The following is a 23641-nucleotide window of genomic DNA, read 5'->3' as shown; positions in this document are numbered from 1 at the left end:
ACGCTGTACATCCTGTTGATGTCATCTGCCACCTCTTTAGTAAAGTTATTTGAACTACATCACTGTGGAGTACCATTCCTTCTGACCGAGGACGACTCAGTTGAAGCGTGATCGGCAATCAGTGCAAACATACATTACAGTGTGTCTGACAAGGTAATCATAGGGAGGGAGCTCAATGGAGTGCTTTGGGGGCTTTGAGGTGGTGACCACCAGGGCCACCACAAGGGAATGTCCTCTCCCCCTTCCTCTTCACCCTCTACACCACAGACTACAGCCACTGCACAGACCTGCTATCTTCAGAAGTTTTCTGATGACTCTCTGGTGGTTGGATGCATCAGCAGGGGTGATTAGTCAGAGTACTGGGCTGACCAGGTTGATTCCTTTGTTACATGGTGCAAGCAGAAACATCTGCAGCTCAACGTGGCAAAGACCAAGGAATTGATGGTGGACTTAACCCCTGTTTCAATCCAGGGGATCAATGTGGACATTGTGGAGGACTATAAATACCTTGGAGTATACTTAGATAATAAACTGGACTGGGTTAAAAACAACACTGCACTTTACAGGAAAGGCTAGAGTCATCTCTATTTTCTGAGGCGGCTGAAGTCCTTCAACATCTGTCAGACAATGCTCAGGATTTGTCTGTGAGTCTGTTGTGGCCAGTGCTATGCTCTATGTGGTTGCATGCTGGGGGGAGCAGGTTAAGATTCGCAGATGCCAACAGACTCAATAAATTGATCCACAAGGCCAGTAATGTTATGGGGATGGAGCTGGATTCCCTTAAGGTGATGTCAGAGAGGTGGATGTTGTCCAATTTAAAGACAATGTTGGATAATATCTCCCACCCACTCCATGACATGCTTGCTAGCCACAGGAGCACGCTCAGTGAGAGACTGAGATTATCAAAAAGCACCACTGAACAACACAGGAAATTATTCCGCTATTGGCCATCTCCCTGAACAACTCCTCCATCTTGTACACTGTAAACACTACAATAGTTTCATCCTTTTTGCACACACTCTTTTCTACTCAGTAATGTTGCTGTCAGTATTCTTGATATTTATTTACAAACCCCTCTGTCAATCCTTCATATATATTATTGAGTGATTTGTATGTATTGTGCTATTTCTTAAATTTGTGAATCTGCGACATATTGTATTGTTAAATAGCCTAGTCTGTTTCTGTTACTGTTCTGGAGCAACTAAACCTACATAATTTCCTTAGGGATTAAAAAAGTATGCTGATTTTGATTCTGATATAGGGGGATCACACTCCTCAGCCTCCCTTAGAAAGATACAGGAGGAACAATGCGCTCCACTTGGAGCAGAAACTCGTTCCTAACCCAGAGTGAGCACCCCACCCTTTTCCTGGTTGTGGAACATTGGGCCATCTCTTTATTCTCTTGAGGATACTGGAGGATGCATGGAGTTTGCCCCACCAGTCTATATGTGTTTTGTGGATTTGGAAAAGGCATTTGGCCGTGTCCCTCGGAGTGTCCGGTAGGGAGGTGCTCCAGGAGTATGGTGTGTGTCTGGTCATTGTTACGGGCAATTCAATTCGTTGCAAAATCTTGGTCCACATAGCTGTCAATACATTGGACTTGTTGCCGGTGGGTGATGGACTTCACCAGGGCTGCCCTTTGTCATCTTTGTCACTGATTCTGTTCATAATTTTCATGGACAGAATTTCTAGGTGTAGCCAAGTGGCGGAAGGCTTCCACTTGGGCAGTCTCAGAATGTCATCTCTGCTTTTTGAGATGACTTGGTTCTTTTGGCTTCATCAGGTAATGGCCTCCAGTTCGTACAGGAATAGTTCGCAGCCAAGTGGGAATGAGAATCAGCACATAGAACGCAAGTACAGACTTGCGTACTTGAGAATTGAGTCTTCGGCTGGAGTCTTCGAATTTGGACAGCCTTCGTCAGTCGCTGTGACATAATTGGCCTACAAATGTGGCCTCAGGAGGCCTTTTTTTCGGTACCGGTACTAGTTTTATTTTGTTGTATTTATCCGTGACACCTTAAAGGCCGGTCTGTGAAAATATTGTCGGGCATAAACCGGTCCATGGCGCAAAAATGTTTGGGGACCGCTGGTTTAGAGGGTCTACATTGTCTGCACTGTATATAGTGAAGTTTTTGAACAGTGAAATTTGTGCCCAAATAAATTTGCACATCATTAGAATGAAAGTTATTGGCCATGTTTGCATAGCCCTTTTTAAAAAATATATATATATACATGACATATTGTGTGTCGGGTGGTGGACAGGGCTATCCAGATTGACATCCTCCCCTCTCCGGTGGGGAGGGGGCCTGAGATTGTCTAAATTGGAGTCTGATCTATACGCAGTGCAGAAAAAATGTTTTAAGAAAGCAAATAAGTTGGTGTTCCAAAAAATATGATTGTTTGCTTGCAGGACACCAGGAGAGATGAGTCCTCCGTCACAGATGGTGTGGTCAGTGAAGATGGTCACCTGCAGGTTCAAGCTCATTGCATCTCCAATCCACATCCACTGCCACTGTACTTAAGGGAAGTTAAAGACTTTCTCCTGCACTTACATTTGGATCACCTCGATCCATGATAGTCACTCAGGCAATAATGCCTGGACTGGAAACAAGCCATCCTTAAAATATTATAACATTCCAGCTCATGTTTTTGAATGAAAAAAAAATGTGTTATGTAAAGTAGAGACTGCACTTGTGACTGAACAATAAATAAAAATTTTATTTTCATTATATAAGTAATGTAAGTACAAAAAAAAGCTGTGGAAAGCCTAAACTTAGTTTCATAATAATTAAATCTGAGACTTTGTTTCATTGTGAGATTATAACAATGATGGCAATATAATTGTTTGTTGTTCAGCAGAACAGTCTCCAGTACGTTGGCTATTATACTTTTTTGCATTTGAAAAAAAAAAGTTTGGCCGATTTTAACATCATTACAAAAAGTGTTGTTAATTATTTTTTACTCATATTCAGGTTACCACAAATTGGTTTTTAATTTAGTTGAACTTGAAATGTTTGTCAGTAGGGTAAACAATTAGTATTGCACAGTCAGAAATATCAAGTTATTCTTAATACTGCAGACTTGCAATGAATAAGTTATCCTAACAGTCATCTTAAGTAAGCCTTACTTAGTTATGCATAGCTTTTTTGAGTTCTGGAAGCTAAATAGATTTTATACTCTGTACTCAAAGTGAATAAGTTGCAAAAACTTAGTCGTCTTAAATCAACTTTACTCAATTTTTTTTTGAGGCAACAAGTTTGCATAGTTTTTACAGTGCAGTCTTTCACATTGAAAGGAGCCAGTTTAGATTGCTTGGGCTTGACACACTTGGAGGAGACCCTGGAGCAGGCACTGGAAATGCTTGAGGTTACATCTCTCAGCTGGTTTAGGAATGCCTCTTAGAGCGTTTAAGTTGCTTAAAGCATTACAAAACTATATATTAACATAATCACAAGACAAATACTTTAGTTTTCTATTTGTAAAAGACAGACAACAATATTTTAGGTTTTCTGAGGAAGTACTGTACCTTTGGTCATATGGGTCCACATTTTTGTTGCTGTTCAGATAAACTTATTATGGTAGGCTGTCTTTTTTTTCTGTCTAATTGATTGTAAACGTTTCTCCTTCCTTAACAGGAAAATGAAAGTCTATAGACACAATTAATAATATTATCCTGTAAATTAACACCATCCACTATAAAGTCACAGGACTGAACGTCACAGAACGTTTGTTGCCCAGCTCCTTCATTACCATCTTTGGTTTACAATGAACCAAAGCCACTAACCACAAAGCTACAAATAACATAACAAAACCACAAATACTTTTATATAGGGAATAATAACAGTAGTAGAAAGGTTGAATTCAGTTGGGTAATTCAGCAAAGTGCAGTGGAGTATTAGTCTTCTGAGAGAAATTAGGTTTTGTATATAGTGTTGTAAATAGTCTGGTCCACTTGTAAATGAGCACGGAAGCAGAAGGGGGTGAACTACCCATTTGTTGTTTTCTTTTGCTTGTTAAATTAGGGCGCTAACATTAGTGCTTGTCTTTTGTTTAGTTTTGTGTCATGCAGGGTTTAGGTAGCACTTTTTGAAATGGCTTCTTTTGTTTATTATTTTGACCCTTGGTAACCCTGGAGTTAATGCTTTCAGTTTTGGTGTTATTGGTGGCAATAAACCTCACCTTTAATAGTATATTGGCTATTTGGGTCTGGTTTTGGGGACCCTCTTTAGCCTTTATGTTGCACTTGTGTACCCCTAGACCGGGATGTAACATGGACTCAGGAAAATATATTGTATAAAAGCAAGCAAAAAGTGCCAGCAGTGCAATGTAGGCTTTTGCCTGTAGCTTGAGAGGAGCTTCATTCGGAGCTATTCAAGGGGCCAAAAACACAGTGACTTATTTAGACAAAGATTTCCAATAACAAACCACATGGCCAAAGGTCACATACTTGATATTATTCTATATTTTACAGCTTAGAGTTCAAATTGAAAATGATATATATATATTTTTTTACATATTTATGTACATTCTGAGTGCCTTATTCAGGAAAATGTGTTCTTCTGTTTTTAATCGTTGATAACACACTGATAGTGTACAGTAATGCCAAACAACTACATACCAGATGTTGAAAAGGGACCAAAGAACATACCGCTGATTTTATGACAGTTTTGGAGCTAAAACAACAAAATGATTCCAGGCATCTTGCATAACATTATACGGTTTAAGGATAAAAATATATGTTCAGCAGATTTCACTTATTCACTCATTTAGGTCCTCTCTATAGTATGTTGGCCTCATGGGAGCCACTGTGAAATATCTGAAGCATGACAATGTGTTTAATAGCTTTTCTAAACCAGGGGTAAAATAGTGCATAGATCAGAGGGTTCAAACAGGAGTTAAAATAGAAGAGATAACGGACAATTGATGTGGATGACTCACTGAGTGAGTCTTCCCCTGCAAGAGAGACGCAATAGTATGGACAGAAACACATTAGAAACACAACTATTAGAACACCAAGAGTCCTTCCTGCTTTCAACTCAGATTTCTTTTTTGTCAGATTCACTGAAAGCTGCAGTGTGACAGCTGTAACATGAGAGCCCATGGCACGGGCCTGAGACACAGCCACTGCAAATACTCTCATATACAGAACTACGATAACAGAAATAGGAACAATAAAGGTTAACAAAAGATCAACAGTTCCTGTAAAGTTGATGACAAAAACACATTCTCCATAGCAGGAATTATGCCTTCCTGGTTGAATCAGCTCATCTTTTAAAAGGACTACTATACAAAACACAACAGAGCCAACACAAACAAACAGAACGTTTAACTCTTGTCACAGTAATTCTGGTAGAGTAATGCAGAGGATAACAGATCGCCACATAGCGGTCAACTGATATGAGAACCATGTTTCCCACTGAAGCCGAGGTAATGATGAAAGACACATAATTAAAGAGAGAACACAAAAGGTTACCGAAAGCCCAGCAGGCTATTCCTAGGACGATTTCTCCAGGCAGCAACAGGAGCCCCACAAGAAAGTCTGACACAGCCAAAGAGAGGAGGAGGATGTTAGTGGGTGTGTGGAGCTGCCTGGAATAAGTCAAAAAAGCACCATTACCAAAAAAATCTTCCCTTAAAAATAGAAACTTTATGTTAGTGCCACAGAACTTGCCATAACATTATGTTAAATTTAACTTTGTAAAACAATTAAAATAACCTGTTTTGGAGAAAGGTGTAGTGGTGGTTTTCTGTACATCAGGTTTTGCACGATCATATTTCGAAAACTTCCCAAATTAAATCTAATAGAAAATGGAATCTGCCTGAAGTAGGAGACTGAGATGATGACAAGGAGGTTCAGAGCTATGGTGATTACAGAGATGGAGCACAGCAGGGTATTCAGGGGCACAGCTTCAGACCAGTGAAATGCTGGTCTCCTGCAGGAAGAGTTGAAGACTTCTGGAAAGCATATACTGTCCTTGTTCTCCATCATCTAGATGAGGACAAGAGTATCAGCAGACACAGTCTGTTTAAGCTTTCAAATCTGATGAAATTAGCTGTTTCCGGACCTTCATTTGTTGTTGGGTGCCATCTCCAACAACGATGAGGCGGCCTACATGGATGAAGTGAAGAATCTGGCATCGTGGTGCCAGGACAACCACCTCCAGCTGAACGTCTGCAAGACCAAGGAGCTGGTGGTGGACTTCAGAAGGGGTCAGCACAGAGACTACAAGCCCATTATCATCAATGGAGCTCCAGTGGAGAGGGTGCAGTCCTTCAAGTATCTTGGTGTCCACATCTCCTCAGACCTGACATGGGCTGCCCACATTCAGGTCCAGACCAAAAAGGCTAGGCAGCGCCTGTATCACCTACGACAACTGAGGAAGTTCAGGGTCTCTCCAAAGATCCTCAGGATTTTCTATACAGGCGCTGTGGAGAGCATCCTCACACAGAACATGACATCGTGGTTCGGGAACAGCTGTGTGAAGGACCAAAAAGCTCTCCAGAGAGTGATCTGCAGGATTGCTCTCCCCCCGCTTCAGGACACCTACACCAGGAGATGCCGGACTAGAGCAGCGCAGATATTGAAGGACCCGTCCCATCCAGGCAACAAACTGTTCCAACTTCTGCAATCTGGTAGAAGGTTCTGCATCTTCCGGGCAAAGACAGAGAGACTCAAGAGGAGCTTCTATCCCCAAGCCATCCGTGCCCTAAACACACACACCCGCCCTCTCACATCATCTATAATTGACTGAGACAGGACTCTCTTCCAGACACTCTAAACCAAGGCACAATGTACATTTCAAATTCCTTTAATTTTAAATATGTTTATATTGTCTATCCTGTAAAATAGTCAGATGTCTATTCATATTAATGTACAGAATTCACCTGCTTGCTGCTACTACTGCACATTCACCCAGTGTATATACTATATATATATATATATATATATATATATATATATATATATATATATATATATATATATATATATATATATATATATATATATATATGTTCTTCCTCTACACCCCCCCCCCCCCCCCCCCCCAATTTTTTTGCACATGTCGAGGAGCGTGTCAGGCTACATTTCACTGTGTGTTATACTTGTATAACTATGCATGTGACAAATAAAGAACCTTGAACCTTGAACCTTGAATCAGTTCTCCCCTCCCCCTTTCTTATGTGTTCTCAATGGACACTGATGTAACACAGCAGTGTGACTTTAATTATTTTCTGTCCAGTGAACTCTCTTCTCCATCTTACACTGGTCCTTGTTCTCCAGCTTTAGTGTCCATGGAATTGGCAGCTTGCACATGTGGAAACACACCATTGGTGCTGACAGGTATGTAAAGGTTTTAGAGCAACATATGCTTTCTTCCAAATGGCATGTTTTTCAGGACAGGACTTGTATATTTCATTGAGACATTACTAAACCACATACTGCATCCATTACAGCAGCATAGCTTGGTAGTTGAACTGTCCAAGTGCTGAAGTGACTTGACTAAAGTACAGAGCGTTCACGAATTTAAATTATTTGGAGCATGATGAAAAATACAAGAGTCATGTTCTGGGACTTTGATGGACAGCTATCGGACAAGGATAGAATAGATCCTTCTCCCATGATCCAGCAACTGGTTCTCAGATGTTTTTAAGAAAAGGGGATGTAGCAGCCCTTGGCATCAACGACAGAAGAGTCTCTAACGGGTGCAGCCATTTATTTCCTCACCACACACGGCTCATTCTCTGGACCTTGAGCACCGTGAAAACTATAAAATAAGAAAATATTGATACCCGTACAGTACCTTTTGAACTATAGATCTCTTTAGATCTCTTTGGCTCTCAGCGAAGGCGGTTGCACTTTTCTCCTCTCCTCCTCACCCTTATCTTCCCTGCTTAGCCTCTTATGTCCTTGCCTTGTCTCGTGTGCATTACTTTTCCCTAGAACAGTCTCTCACTGTCGTTCTCTAAAATCTAAAAGAGAATTATGGATTTGATCAACTGGTCTCTGAATGCTATTGACACCCTCTTCTCAACGAGAAGTCTGGGCTCGGGAGAACCCGAGTGCCCTGGAGGGACTTTCCCTGCCGGATACACGATGGATGGGTGGCAGAACTGGAGGATGTTGTGCCTGGCGGGACTGTCTATCGAGGACGCTGAAGATATCTACCTATTCGGAACCATGATAACAGGGTTCTTGCTGATCGGCGCTGGCTTGGCCCTGACTTATCGGAGAAATAAGAGAGCGGAACCGGCTGTTCAAACCCCCCCAAAGCTGACCGCTGGAATTGAAGCGATGGGACGAGGCGCGATCTCTCACACTGAACGCAGCATGGGCACCACCTTGGAGACGCTTACAGCTGCCGTGAAGACTCAAACCAACACCATTGAGCGTATGATGGGATACATCAGAGAGGGGCCTGCTCAAAATGACACCCTTGAGCGAAAGTTGGATCACATCGCGGAACGGCTCACTGCTACTGTGAGGTCTCAGAATCAAAAGAACGACAACACCACGGAACAGAAGCTTGATAACATCATGGGGAGGCTCGCGGCTCTCCAACGGGAGATCGAGAGACCAGTGTCAGAGTGCTAAATTCGCTGCTCGCATAAAGGAGAAATCAACAATATTCTACATTTGGACACCACGGCGCCAGCTGCTAAGGCCCAAGGCTGGAGCCCACCAAAACAACTCCCTGATAACGACTGTGTGATGACCAGTGTTGGGTAAGTTACTTTAAAATAGTAACTTAGTTACATTACTAGTTAGTTCTCTCAAAAGTAACTGAAAGTAACGAGTAACTTGAAGTAACTGAGTTACTTCAAGTTACTCGTTACTTTCAAAGTAACTAGTTACTAGGGAAAGTAACTTTGGTTTTACTCAGAATTCTCTTGTTAATGTGTTGCTTCCATAACTTTGCCAGTCTTCTAGCTTGTTTACTTGCCACAAGTGCACTGTGCCACCTACCAATAGAAAGGAAAAGATAATGTGCATATTTCCACGAGAGAAATCCCACGCCTGGACCGTCATTGACTGCTGCCATGATTCTAGCCTACGTCACAGCGTCATGTGCGCCTTTTACATCCAACACAAAAACTGCAGTCGTGGTGCTTTCGATTGTACTCAGAACTCGGAAATTCTGCCTTCTGAATAGGAAGATGTTGGTAACACCAGACTGCAGATGAGCTGCATACAGAGCTGGACTGGGACAGAAAATTGGCCCGGACATTTTGACTAGAAACTGGCCCACCATTATAGGAAAAATCATAAAGCCTTTGAATGAAAACAAACGCTGTTGTGACAGTGATGTACACTGTTTTGATGGTATATATGCATCAATCTATCAATCGTTTGTTGTAAGATTCAGATAATTATTTTTTAAAAGCTAGACATTTTAAATGAGAATAAGATAGAAAAGTATTTCTTTGTGCCCACCTCTCCCTGTTAATGCCCTACCTGGTCCCCTGGCAAAACTTTGCTAGATCCGCACCTGCACAGTTACCAGCTGTCAGCTACCTAAAAAAGGATCCTGGTGTTATTTGTCTCTCAGAAACAGTTCATAACTTCCCTTCAACTCATTCATGTCACTTAAAAGGTAAACCTGTTTCTCCATCACCTGTTCAGCTCTGATGATTCAGTAAGGACATCTCCTGGTTTCATCTTCATGTTTCCCTCTCACCAGATATCCAAACCGATATCATGATCAGCAGCTTTTTTGCAGCTGTGGCTCCAGCAAACATCAGCTGATACTAGAAATTAATATTAAATAAATTCTAACAACAGCTGATCAAGCTTAAACGTGCTGCTGTTGTTTAGCGCGACATCCGCTGGTTTCCTCTTTCGGCGCAAAGTGGGCGATAAACAAACAAGAGAGCCAATCAGCTGATCACTGATCAGTTTTCATGATTGAAGTAGAAACGGGAGAGGGAGGGGGGAGAATGAGAGGAGAAGAGGCAGCTGTGCAGCAAAGACACAGAATAACTCCAGCTTTGTGTCTTTTTCATTGTAGCTGAATTACGGGACAAACTGTTCCTTTTCACCTCAATAAGAAACGCGTAATATTTTCTCTGAATACCAGACGGGACGGTTGGCAACTCTAATAACTTATGAACAAAATAAAGTTCAACATCATTAACTTCATAGCACCCACCCAGCTGTATAGAAACTCTGTCATGCTAGCTAGCAGTACGGATAAAGTCAGAATAACGAAAATAAACTCCACCTAAACTTGGTTTATATCTGACCCAGATAGACTGCAGGTCATAACTTCTTACCTGAAGTTCAGTTCACACTTGGACCGGCGGCCGCCTCGGGTCTATTTTCCTTCTGCGTCCCCTTTCTCCAGCCCGAGAACGTGTTGCTTTCTCTCATTCACCTGCTGGCCTCCACCACTTGCTAATGTTACTGAATCTGTGGAAGCTCCGCGATAGCCACCACACGAAGTAACGAGTAACGACCCTATCTAAATCCCAGTAACGACTAACGCGTTCCTGATTTTGGCATAATAACTAGTTACCGTGCTCGTTACCACAATAATAACGTAGTAGCTTATAGGTAGCGCAGGATTCAGGAACAGTTCAGCAGTTCAGCCTATTAAGAAGAGGAGAGGTCTCTGGAGGTTGATCTGGGGGAAAAGCAGAGGGGGCAGGATACTATATAGTCTAGATTAGTGGTGCAAAAGTCTCACGGTTCGGATCGGATCACGTTTTTTTCGTTATGGATCAGATCAATTTTCGGATCAGCAGAAAAAAAAGACAAAATTTTAACTCGTCATTTACTTATTTAAGTATTTTTTGCCTATTAAAAACATTCAACTCAAGACTCCGTATGTTTCGTGCTATAAGCCGCTACTTTTTGCACAAGCTTTGAACCCTGCGGCTTTTAGTCAGGTGCGGCTTTTCTAAGGATCATCTATGATTTTTGTGATATCGTAAGAGGATTTGTTTTGGTTGTTCCGCTGTTGTACGGCACTACGTTGCCTGACGGAAGGGCATGTGATCAGACACACAAGAGTACAATGCTGGTCACATGTCCGTCCGGAGCGCGAAAAACAAACTTGATTAGCAAGAGCAAGAGGAGTATTACAGGAGCAAAGGAAGCTTTCATTCACAAGGACTGTTAACAAGCAAGGTGAATCAACCATCACGGTGAGAACCACTGGCCATGAGAGAACGAATTTCACTTGTGTGCTGGGCTGCACAGCATCAGGGTTTAAACTTCCGCCAATGGTGATTTTTAAGCGGATTACTATGCCAAGTGAAGAGATCCCGAGTGACATCTCTGTTAAAGTCAACAAGAAAGGGTGGATGGTGGAAAGCGTAATGAAGGAATGGCTGCAAGAGTGCTATGGGAAGCAACCTGGAGGATTCTTTTGCCAAAAAAAAGCGTTGCTTGTTGTGGACAGCATAAGGGCCCATATCACAGATTCTGTGAAAGCAGCCATTAAGAGCACAAACTCGATTCCAGCTGTGATTCCTGTTGGCACAACGAAGCACCTGCAGCCACTCGACATCAGAGTGAATCGTGCATTCAAAGTAGCACTACGCGTTCAGTGGGAGGCGTGGATGACGAGCAGCAATAAATCACTCACCAAAACTGGTCGCATGCGAAAAGCAAGTTTTGCCCAAGTCTGCCAGTGTATTCTGACAGCGCGGATAAGTGTGAAAACATCCAAGATCATCAACGGATTTCGAAGGGCAGGACTGCTGCGTGATGGAGAGGAGGACACCGCCACGGCCCTTCAGAGGGTGTTCAACTCTGACACTGACAACGAGGATTTCTTTGGTTTTGAAAGCGACAACGAAGGAAAGAAGCGGAGAGTGGATGATGAAGCCATCCTGAGCCTGTTCGTTTCCGACACTGGAGAAGAGGACTTTGGTGGTTTTATTGCGCAGGAAGAAGAGAAAGTTGGTGGTGAGTGACTGACTTTTCTTCTTGTTAAAGCCGTGTCACTGCACCTGAGCCTAAAAGGTAGACCAAATCTATTTTTCTGGTGTGCTGTAGGTTATTGTTATACACTACATTGTTACTCGTTTATAAAGCATAGTACATGTTTCGTACTTGTAATTACCGGTACTTGTACATATACATAAAAAGTTATACGAATATGTACCTGTAACTTGTTTTTCAAAATATTAATAAAAGGGATGTGTTCCCAAACAGCCATCTCTTTCCTGACAATCCCCTTTGTGCATATTCTCTTACATGGTAAGCAAACATTAAAACACCTGCGGCTTTTAGTCAGGTGCGGCTAATGTAGGTACGAAACAGGATTTTCCCCTGATTTTAGCTTGTGCGGCTAATATTCAGGTGCGCTTTGTAGTCCGGAAAATACGGTATATAAAAACAAATTAAGGTGCAATATAGGGCAGTACAGGGCTTTCTATCTACCACTCCACTGCGACATAATGAGCGGTCACGGTCATGTAGCTTTCCGTTGCCCTGGAGGTCCACCCATTTGTAGTTAGGGTGTTCCAGATTAACTGGCGTCACAGATTAACTGGATTTGGTCGAACAGATGTGTGGCAGACTTGCGTTTCAGGAGCTGCTACTGACAAACCAGCAAAAAAACGCCAAATGTGTCATCTGTGACACTTGTGAGGTTTCTCAAACACACTCAGTCAGTCTTGATGCTGTTGAATAACAAAATGTTTAAAAATGTCGCAAGTTTACCTGGTGATATTCTCATGCAAGACGTGATCGCGAAAACAGCAAACAATAAACACCACGCCGATGTTGTTCACAGGACAGCAAGAGTAAACGATCGGGAGAATCTAGTTGTCGTTATTGTGGAGTGGGATCGTTTCGGATTACGGATCAACCGTGATCCGTTGCACCACTAGTCTAGATACTTGGGATCAGCTGACTCAGGCACAGGACAAACACACTCAAGGTAGACTAGCTCAGCAAGAGGAAACACATTTTTAGTCTCTTGAGCAGCTTGCACAGGTTCAACAAACAAAACCACAAAGCTGACATCCAGAGTTGGCTTTGAGCCTCTAACTTATGGTTTATGACCTCAGACTCTAGGATAATAGACTCTGAGGTGTCTGGCAGAACCACAGTTACAGAGGAAGCAGATTATAGCATCACTATTATCCTGGGTGGCTCAGAGTCCGTAGGCACTAATAATACCAAGAGTATCAACATTAAACCAGTTCATCATATGTTACTACTGAGAGCCATGTTTCTTTTTTGTTGTTTGTGGCTGATGGAAAGAACATGAAGACAGCTGCAAATGGTTACAGCTATGGAGAGGAGCTGGATAGCCTCAGCAGCAGTAAGCAGATGGCAGATGAATCATAGAGGCAGGGAGTGTAATTCAGTAATCCAGGGCTGGTAAGAGAGCACAGAGGGTTAAACTAAGTACGTGTTTAGCTACTGACACACAAAGGATTTCTCTCAAGTTTTTAAATTTTATTTATTTATTTATTTTTGTCAAAACAGCTTCAGTAAGGATCTATGTCCTTGAACATTGGGCCATCATTGCATTTAAAGAAATTGTAGACTGCTGGGTTTATAGTTTTATTCATGTTCCATATCATTTCTTATAGGAAAACAAACAGACTTTATGGTGTAATTATTTTACATGCAGTTGTTTTTTTTGTTTTTTTACTGTGTAAGAATATTCAAGAGAAACATTTTTCAAAAAATGCCTCTCTGTGCAAAATGGGTTTTAAAAACATAAAGAACTGTGGGATACTGTTTGTCAGTTATTTGGACAAGAGGACCAAACTTTGGCAGTTGTATCCCACTGTAACTTTGGTGTATAAAGAGCTAACTAGGCCTGGGTATCGTCACTGATTTCTACAATCAATTCGATTCCGATTCACAAGGTCCCGAATCGATTCGATCCACGATTCCATTCGATTCAATTGAAATTGAATCGGGAAATTGTGCCTCAGACAGGCAGAAATATTATAATTCAGATCAGTACATTTACATATTTTTGTATCTACAACAAGGAAGCTGACACTCGCAAGACTTTATCAAAGGAGTAAGCATCACAGCAGATGCCTTTGTGTCAAAGCAGCTGAGGATAAAATGCAGAAAAACATGAAGGTGATTTTCCTGGCCTGGGATTTTATAAAAATATTCTGCAGTACATCAAAAACGAAAGAAAGCCATTAATCAACATGTGAACATTACGTCTGAAGTTACAGCGGTTTTATTAGAGACACGCCTAAGCGTTTTGCATTTTGCATAATTTTAAAAAGTTTAAATTTGTTCAGAAGCCGATTGAACAGCAGAAATTAGGTTTTCTTTTAGTAAGTAAAAGGAAGAAAAAAAAACAGCGGCCGACAGCGCTGTAAACAACGGTAGACTTGTGCGTAACAAGCAAGCGAATAATGCAGAAAACTGATTTTTAGACGGGAAACTGTTCTTGAAGAGAGAGAGAGAGAAAGAGAGAGAGAGCTGTGCATGAAGTGTGATTTTATTGTGGTGGAAGAAAAACAGTAAAAGTCAGAGGGAATTCATGACGATGTTTATGTCACGGTCGGGCGGATTACACACAGTAATTCGGCGTGCCCGTGTGGCGTGCTGGCTAGACCCAAACGCGGCAAAGGCTAGCGGTGGGTTGGAACAGACACGCAGTTATTCTAGAAACGATCAGTGCACGAAGCGGAGCTTCGGAACTGGCGTTACAGACGGAGAGCGAGCGGAGCCGGGATGAGAAAAAGAGTCGAGAGGAAAAACACTCACAGTTGGTGAATCAGGCGGCGACTGACGTCGGCAAGGTTTCGGAGCTCCTGACATGAAGAGAACAATGTCTGAGCGGCGAACAGGTGGGTGACGTCTCTCTTTTAAACCCGGCCCCGTCATCAGCTGATCACCGGCTGACAGAAAATCCGAGATGAGGGAGGGATCCAAGACGAAGCGGGACGGCACCCAGGAGCGCTCCTCCGGACCGTAGCCAGCCCAGTCCACCAAATACTGGACCCCGCGACCCCGGGGACGAGAGTCCAAGATCCGCCGGACAGTGTAGACAGGGCCCCCATCGACGAACCTGGGCGGGGGCGGGGCCGGGGGCGCCAGCGGAGAAGTAATGCGCCGTTTAAGCTGCGAGACGTGAAAAACCGGATGGACCTTCAAGGCGGGTGGAAGCCGGAGACGATAAGTCACGGGGTTGAGCCGGGCAGTGAGCTCGTACGGGCCAACGAACGGGGGAGCGAGCTTCTTGGACTCCGTGCGGAGCCGCAGGTGCCTCGTGGAGAGCCAGACGCGATCCCTCGGCTGAAAAGGATGACCCGGGCGGTGGCGGCGACGATGCTGCTTGGTGTACAGAGCGTTGGCTCGGGAAATGGCAGCCTGCGCCTTGATCCAGGCCTGACGACAGCGACGGACCATCCGTTCAGCAGCAGGCACGTCGACCTCCGCCTCCTGATGGCTGAAGATAGGAGGATGAAAACCATGGCAGACCTCAAAGGGCGAGAGACCGGTGGCAGAAGAGACATGAAGGTTATGAGACAGCTCAGCCCACAACAGGTAACGAGGCCAAAGCGACGGTTGGGCAGAGACAAAGCACCTCAGGAAGTGCCCCAGCTGTTGATTGGTCCGTTCAACCTGCCCGTTAGTCTGAGGGTGATAGCCGGACGAGAGGCTGGGAGACTCACCGATCAGGTGGCAAAAGGCTTTCCAGAACCTGGCAGTGAACTGGGGCCCCCTGTCCAAGACTATGTCCTTGGGGAACCCGTGAAGCCGGAGGACGTGGTCCAAGAAGAGCTCGGCCGTCCGTTCAGCGGAAGGGAGGCCGGCCAGGGCGACCAGGTGCACCGCCTTTGAAAACCGGTCTACAAAGGTGAGGATGGTGTCAAGACCATCCACGGATGGGAGGCGGTAACGAAGTCGAGGCCGACATGGGACCAGGGACGTCCCGGCACAGGGAGAGGGCGAAGGTCGCCAGCGGGAGGCTGAGAGGTAGACTTGGCCCGAGCACAGGTGTCGCAGGCGGAAACGAACTCACGGACGTCTCGAGTCATGGAGGGCCACCAGAAGGCACGACGGAGGAGTTGGAGGGTCCTGTCCGGCCCCGGGTGACCAGAGAGCGGGGAGGAGTGAGCCCAGAGCAAGGCCTCCTGATGGCACCGGGATGGTACATAGAGGCTCCCAGCAGGGGTGTCAGGCGGAGGCGGTTCGGCGGTCAGGGCATCCCGGATGGAGTCCTCCAGGGGCCACTGAAGGGGGGCAGCGAAGCAATGAAAAGGTAGGATAGGACTCGGGTCTGACGTGAGGCCGTCCTGGGCGAACTGCCTGGAGAGAGCGTCTGCCTTAGCGTTCTTGGAACCAGGGCGGTAGGCGAGGTGGAAGTTGTAAGGCTCAAAGAACAAGGCCCAACGAGCCTGCCTTGGGTTGAGCTGCTTGGCAGAACGAATATGGATCAAGTTCTGATGGTCAGTCCAGATCAGAAAGGGGTTTTTCGCTCCCAGGAGCCAATGCCACCACTCTTCTAAGGCCCACTTAATGGCCAGGAGTTCTCGGTCGCCGACACCGTAGCGTTGCTGCGTGGGAGAGAACTTCCTTGAGAAATAGCAGCATGGGTGCAGTTTTCCATCCGGGCCGTGTTGAGAAAGGACGGCACCAGCGCCAACATCGGAGGCATCGACCTCCACCACGAAATCTCTGGCAGGATCAGGGTGGAGCAGGACGGGGGCCGTAGTGAACCGGTGGATGAGGTCTCGGAATGCCTGTTTTGCACCAGGGGAGAGGCAGAAGGGTTTAGGCAGGTTAGCTGGTTTGGTGAGGGATGTCAGTGGGGCGACAACGGCGCTGAAATTACGGATAAAGCGCCGATAGAAATTGGCAAAGCCCAGGAAGCTCTGTAGTTGCTTAAGGCTGGAGGGCTGAGGCCACTGGGTCACGGCTTGGACCTTTTGCGGCTCCGTGGTCAGGCCCTCGAAGGAGATGGTGAAGCCTAGGAAGGTGGTGGACCACTGATGGAAAGCACACTTCTCCAGTTTGCAGAACAGCTGGTACTCGAGCAGCCTGCTCAGCACGGCCCTCACGTGGCGAATATGGTCCACTTCGGTGCGGGAGTAGATCAAGATGTCGTCTAGATAAGCAAACACCCACCGGCCTAGCATATCCCGCAAGACATCGTTGATCAGATGTTGGAAGACAGCAGGGCTGTTGCAGAGGTCGAAGGGCATCACCAGGTACTCCCAGTGCCCGTTAGGGGTGATGAAGGCCGTCTTCCATTCGTCCCCTTCCCTGACGCGCACCAAATTGTAGGCGCTGCGCAGGTCCAGTTTGGTGAAGATGCAGGCCTGGGAGAGGGAATCGAGTGCGGTGGATAGCAGAGGAAGAGGATGGCGGTTCTTGATGGTGACTTTGTTCAAGCCCCGATAATCTATGCAAGGGCGGAGCCCGCCATCCTTCCTCTTGACAAAGAAGAACCCAGCAGCAGCAGGAGAGGTAGAAGGGTGGATAAAGCCCTGAAGACCAGGAGACGTAGGGGTCATGTTGACGGAACCAGGGGTATCCAAGGATGAGAGGAGAGGACGTGGCCGAGACTACTAGACATGCAAACCGGCTGGGTCTGGAACTGGATCAGCTAGGGTTGGAGGGGTCGCCCATCTACTGAGGTCACCGGGAGGAATCGATCAACAGGGGTTAACGGAATGCGAAGTCGGGATGCTAGTTCTTGGTCGATGAAGTTCTCAGCGGCTCCGGTGTCCAGGAGGGCTTCAGATGAGAACTGTCGGTGTTTCAGGTGAAATAGTACTGGTAACAGAAAACGCGAGGGTTCAGAGGAGTGTGAAGGGCCAGGTGAGACTCCCCCGCAGTCTACCTGGCATCGTCGTTTCCCGGACGTAGTGGGCACTGGGGACGACGGTGTTGGGCTGATCCACAGTAGGCGCAGAGGCCCTCACGCCAGCGTCTCGCTTTCACCTCTTTTGGGAGCCTACCCAGCTGCATGGGCTCCTCGGTGGATGTACTGCTTGGGCTAGCAGCAGCTCCTCCAGAGGGGGGAGGAGGCTGCGAAGACATGGCCCTCTGAGGCTGGAAGAGTTTGAAGGCCCAAGGGGTGTGGCGTGGCCGTGACATCACTCGTTGGTCGATCTTCAGGGCAAGGTCCACGGCCTCATCCAAAGACTTTGGGGCCTCACGGCCGGCCATCTCATCTCGGATGTAATCAGCCAGTCCCTCCAGAAAGATGGAGCGCAGAGAAGCATCTCCCCATTGTAGCTTAGCGGCCAGGGTACGGAATTGGGAGGCAAAGTGCCCTGGCGTAAATGCCCTGGCAAAGTGCCTTGGCGTAAATGAAGCAGCTGTGACTCCACTTCACTGCTCGGGGGAACAAAAGTCTTTTTTAACTCCTCCACAAACAGGGCATCCGGGGTTCAGCGCTCACCGGCGCTAGCTGACGTTGCAGCGAGGTGACGGAAGAGGAAAGCTGGAGGACAGTTTTGGTGAGAGACTCCATCTTTGTGCTCATCCGATCTACCACACCGCGAAGATATAATACTTCGGCTTTCAGCTGTTCGAATTCCGCTGGGTCTATATGCGGCTCAGACATCCTGTCACGGTTGGGCGGATTACACACAGTAATTCGGCGTGCCCGTGTGGCGTGCTGGCTAGACCCAAACGCGGCGAAGGCTAGCGGTGGGTTGGAACAGACACGCAGTTATTCTAGAAACGATCAGTGCACGAAGCGGAGCTTCGGAACTGGTGTTACAGACGGAGAGCGAGCGGAGCCGGGATGAGAAAAAGAGTCGAGAGGAAAAACACTCACAGTTGGTGAATCAGGCGGCGACTGACGTCGGCAAGGTTTCGGAGCTCCTGACATGAAGAGAACGATGTCTGAGCGGCGAACAGGTGGGTGACGTCTCTCTTTTAAACCCGGCCCCGTCATCAGCTGATCACCGGCTGACAGTTTATGTGAAGCTTAGTTTGGATCTTCTTTTGCTGCTGATTCGGTCAATATTGTTTGGAGAGAGATCAAACTAACAGCTTTAGAATCAGCGCAAAAGGGGCGTGAACACAAAGCGCGGACCCGCCGAAACATCAGAATCAGCGAACTGTCGGCTTTCAGCCCTGACCGTGTCCGTGCCGTCGGATGAGAAAGGCGACATCTCACTGATTCTGATCCATCGGCGGGTCTGTGCTTTGTGTTTACGTCTTTGTGCAGAATCCATGTACAGTACCTGCTTTACTGTTTTAGCTGTTTGGTGGTTGTTTAAATTTTGTGAGGTTTAACCTGAGATTCTGGCGTTCTGGGCAAAATAAATTTATATTAAAAAAATCGATGCAGGATTTTAATGAATCGATATCACGTTATCCAAGTCTGAATCGATTTTAATCGATAAATCAATTATCAAAACCCACCCCTAGAGCTAACATGTCCAAAATTTCAGGAGTAGTTAGTTATTATAAGAAGCGTTTGTGAACTAAAAATCAAGACTGTTGGATACTGTTTGTCCGTGATTTGAACAGCCCAGCGTGTGCTCCCAACACAGGAGAAACAAATTCTACTGGGGAAACCTACCTTGGCACCACCGTTGTGCAGGTGAAGCCAAAGGCAAGATATGCTTCATTATACTTTCTATTCTTGTTATATCTTGTTGGAAACATATTTGGTGATGCTTCATCTTTTGTTTAGCATCCATTATGCTAGCAGTGTCCAAGTGTTCTTTTTTCTTTATTCATACCCCCCACCCCCCGCAATGGTTCCTCACCTCCCACATTAACATATTTTATTGTGTAAACTGTTGTCGGAACCATACTGAATTTAACCAGATACATATTTTATATAGTGAGAGAGAGAGATTATGGAAATGGCTAACAAAGAGCCATTATGATTCATCATACATTGAAATAGCAGACAAATCAACAATACAGTTCTTCCAATTAATGGCTAATTAATCTTGAGAAGATCTTGCTCTTGACGAAGGCGGTCGCACTTTTCTCCTCTCCTCCTCTCCCTTAGCTTCCCTGCTTAGCCTCTTGTGTCCTTGTGTAGTCTCGTGTTTTTTGTATTACTTTTCCCTGGAACACTCTCTCACAGTCTGTTCTCTAAAACCTAAAAGAGAATTATGGATTTGACAAACTGGTCTCTGAATGCAATTGACACCCTTTTCTCAACGAGAAGTCTGTTCTCGGGTGAGCACTGAAGATATCTACCTATTCGGAACCATGATAACAGGGTTCTTGCTGATCGGAGCTGGCCTGGCCCTGGCTTATCGAAGAATTAAGGAAGCCGAACCGGCTGTTCAAACCCCCACAAGGCTGCCCACTGGGATTGAAATGATGGGACGAGGTGTGAGTTCTCAAAATGGGCTCATTGAGTGCAGCACGGATAAGATCTTGGAGAAGCTTACGGCTGCCGTGAATACTCAGAATAAGACCTCTGAGCGCAAACTGGATCACATCTTGGAGAAGCTCACTGCGGTCTTGAGTTCTCAGAATCGGCTCTTTGAGCACAAGAATGACAACATCACGGAGCGTAATGTTGATAACAGTCTGGGGGGAGTTATTTTTTTCTCCTTATCTTTCCTCCTTATCTTTCCTCCTTATCTTTCCTCATGTTGTGCTTTTTCCATGTTATACCCCTCTGACTTGTCTTCCCCATGTGATGTTTGTGTAATGTACAGTGGGGCAAAAAAAGTATTTAGTCAGCCACCGATTGTGCAAGTTCCCCCACTTAAAATGATGACAGAGGTCAGTAATTTGCACCAGAGGTACACTTCAACTGTGAGAGACAGAATGTGAAAAAAAAATCCATGAATTCACATGGTAGGATTTGTAAAGAATTTATTCGTAAATCAGGGTGGAAAATAAGTATTTGGTCACCTCAAACATGGAAAATCTCTGGCTCTCACAGACCTGTAACGTCTTCTGTAAGACACTTTTCTGTCCCCCACTCGTTACCTGTATGAATGGCACCTGTTTGAACTCATCATCTGTATAAAAGACACCTGTCCACAGCCTCAAACAGTCAGACTCCAAACTCCGCCATGGCCAAGACCAAAGAGCTTTCGAAGGACACCAGGAAAAGTATTGTAGACCTGCACCAGACTGGGAAGAGTGAATCTACAATAGGCAAGCAGCTTGGTGTGAAAAAATCAACTGTGGGAGCATTCATCAGAAAATGGAAGACATACAAGACCACTGATAATCTCCCACGATCTGGGGCTCCACGCAAGATCTCATCCCGTGGGGTCAAAATGATCATGAGAACGGTGAGCAAAGATCCCAGAACCACACGGGGGGACCTGGTGAATGACCTGCAGAGAGCTGGGACCAAAGTAACAAAGGTCACCATCAGTAACACACTACAACGGCAGGGAATCAAATCCCGCAGTGCCAGACGTGTTCTGCTGCTGAAGCCAGTACATGTCCAGGCCCGTCTGAAGTTTGCCAGAGAGCACATGGATGATACAGCAGAGGATTGGGAGAATGTCATGTGGTCAGATGAAGCCAAAGTAGAACTTTTTGGTATAAACTCAACTCGTCGTGTTTGGAGGACGAAGAATACTGAGTTGCATCCCAAGAACACCATACCTACTGTGAAGCATGGGGGTGGAAACATCATGCTATGGGGCTGTTTTTCTGCCAAGGGGACAGGACGACTGATCCGTGTTAAGGACAGAATGAATGGGGCCATGTATCGTGAGATTTTGAGCCAAAACCTCCTTCCATCAGTGAGAACTTTGAAGATGAAACGAGGCTGGGTCTTCCAACATGACAATGATCCAAAACACACTGCCCGGGCAACAAAGGAGTGGCTCCGTAAGAAGCATTTGAAAGTCCTGGAGTGGCCTAGCCAGTCTCCAGACCTCAACCCCATAGAAAATCTGTGGCGGGAGTTGAAAGTCCGTGTTGCTCGGCGACAGCCCCAAAACATCACTGCTCTCGAGAAGATCTGCATGGAGGAATGGGCCAAAGTACCAGCTACTGTGTGTGCAAACCTGGTAAAGACCTATAGTAAACGTTTGACCTCTATTATTGCCAACAAAGGTTATGTTACAAAGTATTGAGTTGTATTTTTGTTATTGACCAAATACTTATTTTCCACCCTGATTTACGAATAAATTCTTTACAAATCCTACCATGTGGATTCATGGATTTTTTTTTCACATTCTGTCTCTCACAGTTGAAGTGTACCTCTGGTGCAAATTACTGACCTCTGTCATCATTTTAGGTGGGGGAACTTGCACAATCGGTGGCTGACTAAATACTTTTTTGCCCCACTGTATGTATGGTCGGAAGGGTAAGAAGACGCTGGCACGACTGGCAGCCTTAACCCAATTTCCCTCGGGATGAATAAACTATGATCAATCAATCAATCAATTAATACTGTGCTGAACATGGTCCAAAAGATTCATAAGCCACATCAGTGTCTACTGTCTGTCTACTGTTTGCTATCATATCAAGTGGCTAACAAAGGTAAACAGACGTTTTCCCAGTCCCTATTAATGAATGCTATCTTGTTTCAGGATACATGTCATACATAATACCTGCCATTATCTAAAGACACATCTGCTTACCTGCATCTTTTGCTCGTTTCTCCTCTTCTTTTTTCTAAACTGAGGACCTGATGGCTGTGACCTTTCTTGTCTATCTTTCATCAGTATTTTTGCACTATAAAAAAAAACCAGTATCAACATCCTACATCATTATGAATGAAATGAACAACCATTATGAATGAAATGTGCACTATTTGGAAGCAGCGTGCCCCCCTCCCCTTTCGAACGGTTATGTGTGAGCAACAACAGCAAGCAGGCGCACCGAGGGCCCTCACGCTCACTTTTCACGTGTAAGTGTGTGATGGAATTTAGAAAACACATCTGTGCAAATTATAAATCTATACCATATTGTCTTCTGTTTTTGTGTTTGTTGTAGGGCTGTCAGTTTTACCATGTTAATGCCTTCATCACAATTTAAAAAAATTTTTTTTACGCAATAACCCATCTGGAGCCCAGAATGGACAAACTAAAAACGGGACAATTTGGTCGCTACCACTGTCGGGTGTGATGCTTTATAGTTTTCAGTAATGCAGTACCGTAACTTGTTAGTATACTATAGATAACCCCTCCCCCCTCCCAAAATGGTTTGTTCCAGCTCGCCTCTCCCCTACTCTGGCTCTGGCAGGACAATGCTCCATCACACGCGTCCAAGTACTCCACAGCGTGCACTGTAAACCCGAATGTTCAAAGTAATTAAACAGATTAAGTAGTGTATACTCAAAGTCTTTAAAAAGTTCTGTTAACTTAAATATGTCAAGTTCGTATAACATGTTCTTCTTTTTGAGTAAATGAAACTAATAATATTTGATTGAATTTAACTATTTCTATATTAAGTAAGCATCACTTAAAATAATAACTTAAGCACAACGTAACACAGTTAAGTTAGGACATATAAGAATGGTAAAGTCCTGTTATTTTTGTTGTTTCAAGTAGGTAGGATTTAATAATAAACTTAATTTATGTAGCACATGCTAAAATACAATAAAATCTCAAAGTGTTTCACCAAATAAGTAAAATCAAATTATCTTAAATGCATTAGTGGAAGACAAAATGTATTTATTTTAATATTCATTGTTTTATCACTGTGTCCTACATATATATTTTTAATTTTTTCCGTAAGTGTTGAGCAGCTGCAGGAATCAATTTTTATTCCGAGTTAATCTCTGATTCACCCTCC

At 44.9% G+C, this 23641-nt stretch overlaps 1 protein-coding gene and 1 pseudogene across 1 annotated transcript; one reads left to right on the top strand and one right to left on the bottom strand.

The window, feature by feature from the left end:
* Positions 1-4777: 4777 nt before the first annotated feature.
* Positions 4778-5989, bottom strand: LOC147311114 (trace amine-associated receptor 3-like; annotated as a pseudogene).
* A 1995-nt stretch (positions 5990-7984) lies between these two features.
* LOC147311113 (uncharacterized) lies at positions 7985-8593 on the top strand. Its single transcript, XM_086267690.1, has one exon. The coding sequence runs from the start codon at positions 7985-7987 to the stop codon at positions 8591-8593; it is 609 nt and encodes a 202-aa protein (XP_086123816.1).
* The last annotated feature ends 15048 nt before the right edge of the window (positions 8594-23641 follow it).

The sequence above is a fragment of the Aulonocara sp. 'chitande type north' Nkhata Bay genome, linkage group LG16, assembly GCF_057382095.1.
Source record: "Aulonocara sp. 'chitande type north' Nkhata Bay isolate Kocher_YH1m ecotype deep benthic linkage group LG16, A_spYH_male_GT1.1, whole genome shotgun sequence".
Taxonomy (NCBI): Eukaryota; Metazoa; Chordata; class Actinopteri; order Cichliformes; family Cichlidae; genus Aulonocara; species Aulonocara sp. 'chitande type north' Nkhata Bay.
This window is presented reverse-complemented; position numbering and strand designations above follow the sequence as displayed.